This window comes from Oncorhynchus gorbuscha, linkage group LG21 (assembly GCF_021184085.1).
Source record: "Oncorhynchus gorbuscha isolate QuinsamMale2020 ecotype Even-year linkage group LG21, OgorEven_v1.0, whole genome shotgun sequence".
Taxonomy (NCBI): domain Eukaryota; kingdom Metazoa; phylum Chordata; class Actinopteri; order Salmoniformes; family Salmonidae; genus Oncorhynchus; species Oncorhynchus gorbuscha.
In genome coordinates, this window is record NC_060193.1 from 20,001 (window position 1) to 30,466 (window position 10,466).

Genomic DNA, 10,466 nt, shown 5'->3' on the forward strand with positions numbered 1-10,466 from the left:
AGTCCTAACCTGAACCATTAGATACTAACCTAACCACTGATCTAGAACCAGTCCTAACCTGAACCATTAGATACTAACCTAACCACTGATCTAGGACCAGTCCTAACCTGAACCATTAGATACTAACCTAACCACTGATCTAGGACCAGTCCTAACCTGAACCATTAGATACTAACCTAACCACTGATCTAGGACCAGTCCTAACCTGAACCATTAGATACTAACCTAACCACTGATCTAGGAACAGTCCTAACCTGAACCATTAGATACTAACCTAACCACTGATCTAGGACCAGTCCTAACCTGAACCATTAGATACTAACCTAACCACTGATCTAGGACCAGTCCTAACCTGAACCATTAGATACTAACCTAACCACTGATCTAGGACCAGTCCTAACCTGAACCATTAGATACTAACCTAACCACTGAAACTTCATAGGTACCAGTCCTAACCTGAACCATTAGATACAAACCTAACCACTGATCTAGGACCAGTCCTAACCTGAACCATTAGATACTAACCAACCACTGATCTAGGACCAGTCCTAACCTGAACCATTAGATAGGGCAACCTAACCACTGATCTAGGACCAGTCCTAACCTGAACCATTAGATAGTCAAGTCCTAACCACTGATCTAGGACCAGTCCTAACCTGAACCATTAGATACTAACAAACCACTGCTAGGACCAGTCCTAACCTGAACCATTAGATACTAACCTAACCACTGATCTAGACCAGTCCTAACCTGAACCATTAGATACTAACCTAACCAGTGTCTGTGTCTAGGACCAGTCCTAACCTGAACCATTAGATACTAACCTAACCACTGATCTAGAACCAGTCCTAACCTGAACCATTAGATACTAACCTAACCACTGATCTGGGGGACCAGTCCTAACCTGAACCATTAGATACAACCTAACCACTGATCTAGGACCAGTCCTAACCTGACCAGGGAGAACCATTAGATACTAACCTAACCACTGATCTAGGACCAGTCCTAACCTGAACCATTAGATACTAACCTAACCACTGATCTAGGACCAGTCCTAACCTGAACCATTAGATACTAACCTAGACCACTGAGACAGGACCAGTCCTAACCTGAACCATTAGATACTAACCAACCACGGGAGACAGACCAGTCCTAACCTGAACCATTAGATACTAACCAACCACGGGATCTAGACCAGGGAACCTGAACCATTAGATACTAACCTAACCACTGATCTAGGAACAGTCCTAACCTGCAGTGAGATCATATTGTACAGAAACTTCATCAGGTAACATGAATAATAAGCAGACAAGAGGTGGAGGAGACAGGAGAGGGCAGACAGGAGAGGGCAGACAAGAGGTGGAGGAGACAGGAGAGGGCAGACAGGAGAGGGCAGACAAGAGGTGGAGGAGACAGGAGAGGGCAGACAGGAGAGGGCAGACAAGAGGTGGAGGTAGCTGTACCAGACAGCGGGGAGACAGGAAACATGCAGGTAGGCGGAGACAGACCAGGGCAGACAAGAGGTGGAGGAGACAGGAGAGGGCAGACAAGAGGTGGAGGAGACAGGAGAGGGCAGACAAGAGGTGGAGGAGACAGGAGAGGGCAGACAAGAGGTGGAGGAGACAGGAGAGGGCAGACAAGAGGTGGAGGAGACAGGAGAGGGCAGACAAGAGGTGGAGGAGACCAGACAGGGCAGACAGACCAGGGAGAGAGGGGTGATTGTGGTGGGGGTACCTTACCAGGATGGGAGGCCAAGATACAGACCAGGGAGAGAGGGGTGAGTGTGGTGGGAGTACCTGTACCAGGCAGGGGAGACAGGAGAGTCTGTCCAGACAGTCGGGAACAGAAAGAAGGGGTGAGTGTGGTGGAGGTAGCTGTCAGACAGGAAACACAGGACCAGGGAGAAGGGGTGAGTGTGGTGGAGGTAGCTGTACCAGACAGGAGGAGACTTGAGGCTAGCCATTGTAAGATCAGAGTCACTCGCCCCAATAGTGTCTGTGTGCTGGAGGATAACGAAAGCTGGGGAGAGGGGTGAGTGTGGTGGGGGTACCTGTACCAGACAGCGGGAGACAGACCAGGGAGAGAGGGGTGAGTGTGGTGGGGGTACCTGTACCAGACAGGTGAGTGTGGTGGGAGACAGACCAGGGAGAGAGGGGTGAGTGTGGTGGGGGTACCTGTACCAGACAGGAGGAGACAGGGAGAGGGCAGACAGTGAACAGAGAGAGGGGTGAGTGTGGTGGGGGTACCTGTACCAGACAGGAGGAGACAGGGAGGAGACAGACAGGAACAGAGAGGGTGAGTGTGGTGGGGGTACCTGTACCAGACAGCGGGAGACAGACCAGGGAGAGAGGGGTGAGTGTGGTGGGGGTACCTGTACCAGACAGCGGGAGACAGACCAGGGAGAGAGGGGTGAGTGTGGTGGAGGTAGCTGTACCAGACAGGAGGAGACAGGAGAGGGCAGACAGTGAACAGAGAGGGGTGAGTGTGGTGGAGGTAGCTGTACCAGACAGGAGGAGACAGACCAGGGAGAGAGGGGTGAGTGTGGTGGGGGTACCTGTACCAGACAGGAGGAGACAGACCAGGGAGAGAGGGGGGAGTGTGGTGGGGGTACCTGTACCAGACAGGAGGAGACAGGAGAGGGCAGACAGTGAACAGAGAGGGGTGAGTGTGGTGGAGGTACCTGTACCAGACAGGAGGAGACAGACCAGGGAGAGAGGGGTGAGTGTGGTGGAGGTACCTGTACCAGACAGGAGGAGACAGACCAGGGAGAGAGGGGTGATTGTGGTGGGGGTACCTGTACCAGACAGGGGGAGACAGACCAGGGAGAGAGGGGAGTGTGGTGGGGGTACCTGTACCAGACAGGAGGAGACAGACCAGGGAGAGAGGGGAGTGTGGTGGGGGTACCTGTACCAGACAGGGGGAGACAGACCAGGGAGAGAGGGGAGTGTGGTGGGGGTACCTGTACCAGACAGGAGGAGACAGGAGAGGGCAGACGGTGAACCTGTCTTAATCAGGGGACTCCATGACATCTCCTGTGTTCCATCTGTATTAACCTGTCTTTTAAGCTTCCAAGATGGTATAGCAGTGCAGACGTGGTTTGTTGTCCTCTTGTTTACTTTGTCTTTTTTGTGTGTGTGTGTGTGTGTGTGTGTGTGTGTGTGTGTGTGTGTGTGTGTGTGTGTGTGTGTGTGTGTGTGTGTGTGTGTGTGTGTGTGTGTGTGTGTGTGTGTGTGTGTGTGTGTGTGTGTGTGTGTGTATATATATATATATTCACATTTATTTATTTTTCAATCTCTTTTTCCATTTTTAAATTAAATATACCTTCCGGTAACCAAGCCTCACTCAATGTGACACGGATCTGCAACTTTTTGTTAGACCCTATAGCCAAAACTTTCATCAGAAGGTAGCCAGCTAATTAGCTAAGTTACTAGCTATTTAATCATCGTTAGCCACTGCTAGTAGCCTTTACCCTCTGCTCAGGCACCAGACGTTTTTTTAGCCTGGATAATACCTGCCAGCCTCTGACTGTTTTTCTGATTCCTGCCGACCATTGATCATCACAGCTAGCCATCTTCAACTGAGTGACCCAGCCCAGAAGCTAGCCCTGAGCCAGGCGCATCTCCCGGCTTGCAAACAAAATTCCCAAAACTACAATAACTCTTTCGCCATCTTGCCCTGCCCCTTCGTCGACACGGCGCCCCGCCGTACCACCACGACTGGTCCGCAGATGTAATTCCATCAGCTGTGCCTTCAACCGACCTTTGCCAGACGACAGAGCAGACGCTTCTCCTTACCCCGGATTGCTAACTTTAAATGCAGTGTCTTCCGCGTGCTAGCGTAGCAACGCCTACCTAGCTGCTAGACTGTTCCTTCTATTGGCCGTATAGCTGATGCCTGCTGGACTGTTCCTCCTATTGGCCGCATAGCTGATGCCTGCTGGACTGTTCCTTCTATTGGCCGCATAGCTGATGCCTGCTGGACTGTTCCTTCTATTGGCCGCATAGCTGATGCCTGCTGGACTGTTCCTTCTATTGGCCGCATAGCTGATGCCTGCTGGACTGATCCTTCTATTGGCCGCATAGCTGATGCCTGCTGGACTGTTCATTTATCACGGTACTTCACTTTGTTTCTCTGTCGGCCCCAGCCTCCAACTCAGGACCTAAGTGTAGTTAACCGACCCGCTCTGTCCATTCATCGCTATGTTACCTGTGTGTAGTTAACCGACCCTCTCTGCCCATTCCTCACCATTTTACCTGTGTAGTTAACCGACCCTCTCTGGCCATTCCTCACCATTTTACCTGTGTAGTTAACCGACCCTCTCTGGCCATTCATCACCATTTTACCTGTGTGTAGTTAACCGACCCTCTCTGCCCATTCATCACCATTTTACCTGTGTGTAGTTAACAGACCCTCTCTGGCCATTCATCACCATTTTACCTGTTGTTGACTTAGCTGATTAGCTGTTGTTGTCTTACCCGTTGTTGACTTAGCTAGCTCTCCCAATCAACACCTGTGGTTGTTTTATACCTCGCTTTATGTCTCTCTCAAATGTCAATATGCCTTGATAAGTATCTTAAACAACAGTATACATAGTTTTAGTTTACTGCGGTGCCCCTAGTCCCACTGTACATGCCTGAGATACCTCCTTTGTCCCACCTCCCACACATGTGGTGACCTCACCTAGTAGAAACAGCATTCCCAGAGATGCAACCTCTCTTATCATCACTCAGTGCCTGGGCTTACCTCCACTGTACCCGCACCCCACCATGCCCCTGTCTGCACATTATGCCCTGAATCTATTCTACCACACCGAGAAATCAGCTAATTTTATTCTTTGTCCCCAACGCACTCGACGACCAGTCTTGATAGCCTTTAGCCGTACCTTCATCCTACTCCTCCTCTGTTCCTCGGTGATGTGGAGGTTAAGCCAGGCCCTGCGTGTCCCCAGGCAACCTCATTTGTTGACTTCTGTAATCGAAAAAGCCTCGGTTTCATGCATGTTAACATCTGAAGCCTCCTCCCCAAGTTTGTTTTACTCACTGCTTTAGCACACTCTGCCAACCCAGATCTCCTTGCCGTGTCTGAATCCTAGCTTAAGAAGGCCACCAACAATTCTGAGATTTCCATACTCAACTGCATTTTCCGTCAAGATCGAACTGCCAAAGGGGGTCTACTGCAGAGATAGCTTGCAAAGTTCTGTCCTACTTTCCAGGTCTATGCACAAACAGTTTGAACTTCTCATTTTAAAAATGAATCTCTCCAGAAATAAGACTCTCACTGTTGCCACCTGCTACCGACCCCCCTCAGCTCCCAGCTGTGCCCTGGACACCATTTGTGAATTGATTGCCCCCCATCTATATTCAGAGTTTGTTCTGTTAGGTTACCTAAACTGGGATGTGCTTAACACCCCAGCAGTCCTACAATCTAAGCTAGATGCCCTCAATCTCACACAAATTATCAAGGAACCCACCAGGTACAACCGTAATTACATAAACATGGGCTCCCTCATAGATATTATCCTGACCAACTTGCCCTCCAAATACACCTCTGCTGTTTTTAATCAGGATCTCAGCGATCACTGCCTCATTGCCTGCATCTGCTATGGGTCCGCGGTCAAGCGACCACCCCTCATCACTGTCAAACGCTCGATAAAACACTTCTGCATGCAGGCCTTTCTAATCGACCTGGCCCAGGTATCCTGGAAGGATATTGACCTTATCCCGTTAGTCGAGGATGCCTGGTCGTTCTTTAAAAGTGCTTTCCTCACCATCTTAAATAAGCATGCCCCTTTCAAAAAATGTAGAACCAGGAACAGATATAGCCCTTGGTTCACTCCAGACCTGACTGCCCTTGACCAGCACAAAAACATCCTGTGCGGACTGCAATAGCATCAAATAGTTCCCACGATATGCAACTGTTCAGGGAAGTCAGGAACCAATACACGCAGTCAGTCAGGAATGCAAAGGCCAGCTTTTTCAAACAGAAATTTGCAGCCTGTAGCTCAAACTCCAAAAAGTTTTGGGACACTGTAAAGTCCATGGAGAACAAGAGCACCTCCGCCCAGCTGCCCACTCCACTGAGGCTAGGCGACACGGTCACCACCGATAAATCCATGATAATGGAACATTTCAATAAGTATTTCTCTACGGCTGGCCATGCTTTCCTCCTGGCTAACCCAACCCCGGCCAAAAGCTCCATCCCCCTCATAGCTATTTGCCCGAGCCTCCCAGCCTCTCCTTCACCCAAATCCAGATAGCAGATGTTCTGAAAGAGCTGCAAAACCTGGACCCCAACAAATCAGCTGGGCTCGACAATCTGGACCCTCTCTTTCTAAAATTATCTGCCACCATTGTCGCAACCCCTATTACCAGTCTGCTCAACCTATTTTTCCCTTTCTTCCGCGATCCCTAAAGATTGGAAAGCAGCCGCGGTCATCCCACTTTTCAAAGGGGGTGACACTCTAGACCCAAACTGTTACAGACCTACATCCATCCTGCCCTGCCTTTCTAAGGTCTTTGAAAGCCAATTCAACAAACAGATCACTGACCATTTAGAATCCCACCGTACCTTCTGCGCTGTGCAATCTGGTTTCAGAGCCGGTCACGGGTGTACCTCAGCCACGCTCAAGGTCCTAAACAATATCATAACCGCCATCGATAAAAGACAGTACTGTGCAGCTGTATTCGTCAACCTGGCCAAGGCTTTCGACTCGGTCAATCACCACATTCTATTTGGCAGACTCGACAGCCTTGGTTTCTCAAATGACTGCCTCGCCTGGTTCACCGACTACTTCTCAGACAGAGTTCAGTGTGTAAAATCGGAGGGCCTGTTGTCCGGACCTCTGGCAGTCTCTATGAGGGTACCACAGGGTTCAATTCTCAGGCCTACTATTTTCTCTAAATATATCAACGATGTCGCTCTTGCTGCTGGTGATTCCCTGATCCACCTCTACGCAGACGACACCATTCTGTATACATCTGGCCCTTCTTTGGCCATTGTGTTAACTAACATCCAAACAAGAATCAATGCCATACAACACTCTTTCCATGGCCTCCAACTGCTCTTAAACGCTAGCAAAACCAAATGCATGCTTTTCAACTGTTCGCTGCCCGCACCCGCCCGCCCGACTAGCATCACCACACTGGATGGTTCCGACCTAGAATACACGGACAACTCCAAATACCTAGGTGTCTGACTAGACTGTAAACTCTCCTTCTAGACTCATATCAAACTTCTCCAATCCAAAATCAAATCTAGAATCGGCTTTCTATTTGTCAACAAAGCCTCCTTCACTCACGCCGCCAAACTTACCCTAGTAAAACTGACTATCCTACAGATCCTCGACTTCGGCGATGTCATCTACAAATTAGCTTCCAATACGCTACTCAGCAAATTGAATGCAGTCTATCACAGTGCCATCCGTTTTGTCACTAAAGCACCTTATACCACCCACCACTGTGACCTGTATGCTCTAGTCGGCTGGCCCTCGCTACATATTCGTCACCAGACCCACTGGCTCCAGGTCATCTACAAGTCTATGCTAGGTAAAGCTCCACCTTATCTCAGCTCACTGGTCACGATAACAACACCCATCCGTAGCACGCGCTCCAGCAGGTGTATCTCACTGGTCATCCCCAAAGCCAACACCTCCTTTGGCCGCCTTTCCTTCCAGTTCTCTGCTGCCAGTGACTGGAACAAATTGCAAATTGCAACAAAAAAACACAAAAAAAAAAAAATCACTGAAGCTGGAGACTTACATTTCCCTCACCAACTTTAAACATCAATCCATCTGTAAATAGCCCACCCAATCTACCTACCGCATCCCCATATTGTTTTTATTTACTTTGCTGCTCTTTTGCACACAGTATCACTACTTACACACCATCATCTGCTCATCTATCACTCTAGTGTTAATCTGCTAAAATTGTAATTACTTCACTACTATGGCCTATTTATAGACCTTTTTTTTCCTCATAGTGTTGACTGCATTGACTGCATGTTTGTTTATTCCATGTGTAACTCTGTTGTGTGTGTTGCGCTGCTTTGCTTCATCTTGGCCAGGTCGCAGTTGTAAATGAGAACTTGTTCTCAACTAGCCTACCTGGCTAAATAAAAGGTTTAAAAAAAATGTAATAAAAAAATCTTTCTCCAAGTGGAAATGATTTGGATAGCTAGCTAACGTTAGCTAGAAGGAATCTTCTTAGCTAGCAAGTTTGAGTTCAAACATTATCAGTAGCAAGCTGGCTAACATTACATCCTATCAAACCTTATCGTCAGGTGCCACATTGGCTATGTAAATCTTCCTCTCCATGACATTACCCAGTAGGGAGAGGCTGTGTATTTAGCTAGCTACATCACCCAGTAGGGAGAGGCTGTGTATTTAGCTAGCTACATCACCCAGTAGGGAGAGGCTGTGTATTTAGCTAGCTACATCACCCAGTAGGGAGAGGCTGTGTATTTAGCTAGCTACATTACATTACCCAGTAGGGAGAGGCTGTGTATTTAGCTAGCTACATTACCCAGTAGGGAGAGGCTGTGTATTTAGCTAGCATTAGATTACCCAGTAGGGAGAGGCTGTGTATTTAGCTAGCTACATTACCCAGTAGGGAGAGGCTGTGTATTTAGCTAGCTACATCACAGTATCACAGCTAGCAGACCACACATTGTTTTCTCTGGGTAATTAGACATAACTGTAAAATATTACACTGACCCAGGTTGAACCTGGCCTTTGCCCGTCATGTCATCGGGCTAAAGCGGGAAGGGAAGAGCGCCCTTCTCAAATCCAACAGTAATCTGGTGCAAAACACGCCTTCACGGCGCCCGGGCGAGATGAATCGAACCCCCTCATTGGTAAACACGCCTTCACGGCGCCCGGGCGAGATGAATCGAACCCCCTCATTGGTAAACATTGGAATGCAAGTAATCCAGGCCCAACCCATCCATACAATTCCCGACTCAATTCAAAATATCGTTTTGGACAACACTGATTTTATGACAAATATTATCCAATTAACACTTTGTAGTCAATTTTGCCACTAGAATGAATGACTCATAAATACCACAGTTTATACCTGAACAGTTGATTCTAGGAGGCAGTATAATGGGTTATAAGAGCGTCTGCTAAATGACTTAAATGTAAATGTAAATCTATTGGCAATTCACAGTTTGACTATTTACTCTATTTGCAACAAACTGATTGATCGAACCTTGAGAACATCACAACACTCCTCAGCTAATCTCCAACACACAGAGAGACTCAACCAGTGAAGAACAAACACTATTGTAAATAAAACCTGTTTATTTATTTTCCCTTTTGTACTTTAACTATTTGCACATCATTGCAACACTGTATATATCCTATATCCTACATAATATGACATTTGAAATCTCTTCAAAATTATTTGGGAACTTTTGTAAGTGTAATGTTTACTGTATATATTTTGTTAATTTCACTTTTATAATAATATAATAATAATATAATAATATAATAATATATAATATAATAATATATAATAATAAACTTTTGTTTATATATTTCTTTTGTTTATATATTTCACTTGCTTTGGCAATGTAAACATATGTTTCCTACGCCAGTAAAGCCCTTAAACTGAAATTGACTCACCGAGCGCAAGGAAAGAGAAGACCCACTGCAGCACCGCGGCTGTCTGGAGTCTCCTCCGCAGAGGGATGTTCAGCGGAGCGAACTGGATCTTCATTTCGGGAAACACACGACCTTTCCGGCGACAAGGTTTTAATCTGCCTGGTCCCGTTCTGTCTGTCTGTCTGGCTGCGGGTGAGAGATAACACGTTGTTGTTTTGACTGATAGCTCCTCATTTTCTGCAACAAAGTTCTGAAACGCACGGGTCAAGCTCGTGCAGCACCGTGGAAGTTCCGTTATCACCGTTACTCGGTTGTTGCTGGTTTTTAGTTAACTTTTTTAGAAACTTTCTAGTTTCAGTGACGGAGTTAATATCTGCAAACGAACTTTAGAAATTAACTAATAGAACAAGTCACCTGCAACTCTCCAACCCACGTCTCGACCTTCTTCCCGGAATGGAACCGTGTCAACCAATCAAAGGAGAGGAGAGGTCGGGAGGACAGATTTATACCAGAATAGTAATAAATAGTAGTTTAAACTCTAGTTATTTATAATAATAGTAGTAGTAGTCCTAAACTCTAGTTATTTATAATAATAGTAGTAGTAGTCCTAAACTCTAGTTATTTATTATAATAGTAGTAGTAGTCCTAAACTCTAGTTATTTATAATAGTAGTAGTAGTCCTAAACTCTAGTTATTTATAATAATAGTAGTAGTAGTCCTAAACTCTAGTTATTTATAATAATAGTAGTAGTAGTCCTAAACTCTAGTTATTTATAATAATAGTAGTAGTAGTCCTAAACTCTAGTTATTTATTATAATAGTAGACCTAAACTCTAGTTATTTATAATAATAATGATAGTAGTAG

The 10,466-nt window shown here is 46.5% G+C and overlaps 1 protein-coding gene across 1 annotated transcript in view; it reads right to left on the reverse strand.

The window, feature by feature from the left end:
- The window catches only part of LOC124008819 (2-acylglycerol O-acyltransferase 1-like), a 12,486-nt gene extending 2,427 nt beyond the window's left edge, over positions 1 to 10,059 (reverse strand). Inside the window, exons 1-2 of the mRNA XM_046320391.1 lie at positions 10,016 to 10,059; positions 9,623 to 9,783 (exon numbers count right to left, since the gene is read on the reverse strand). Of these exons, the coding sequence (XP_046176347.1) occupies positions 9,623 to 9,716 (94 nt within the window). The 5' untranslated portion in view covers positions 9,717 to 9,783; positions 10,016 to 10,059. The remainder of the gene's footprint in view (positions 1 to 9,622; positions 9,784 to 10,015) is intronic.
- Between the last annotated feature and the right edge of the window lie 407 nt (positions 10,060 to 10,466).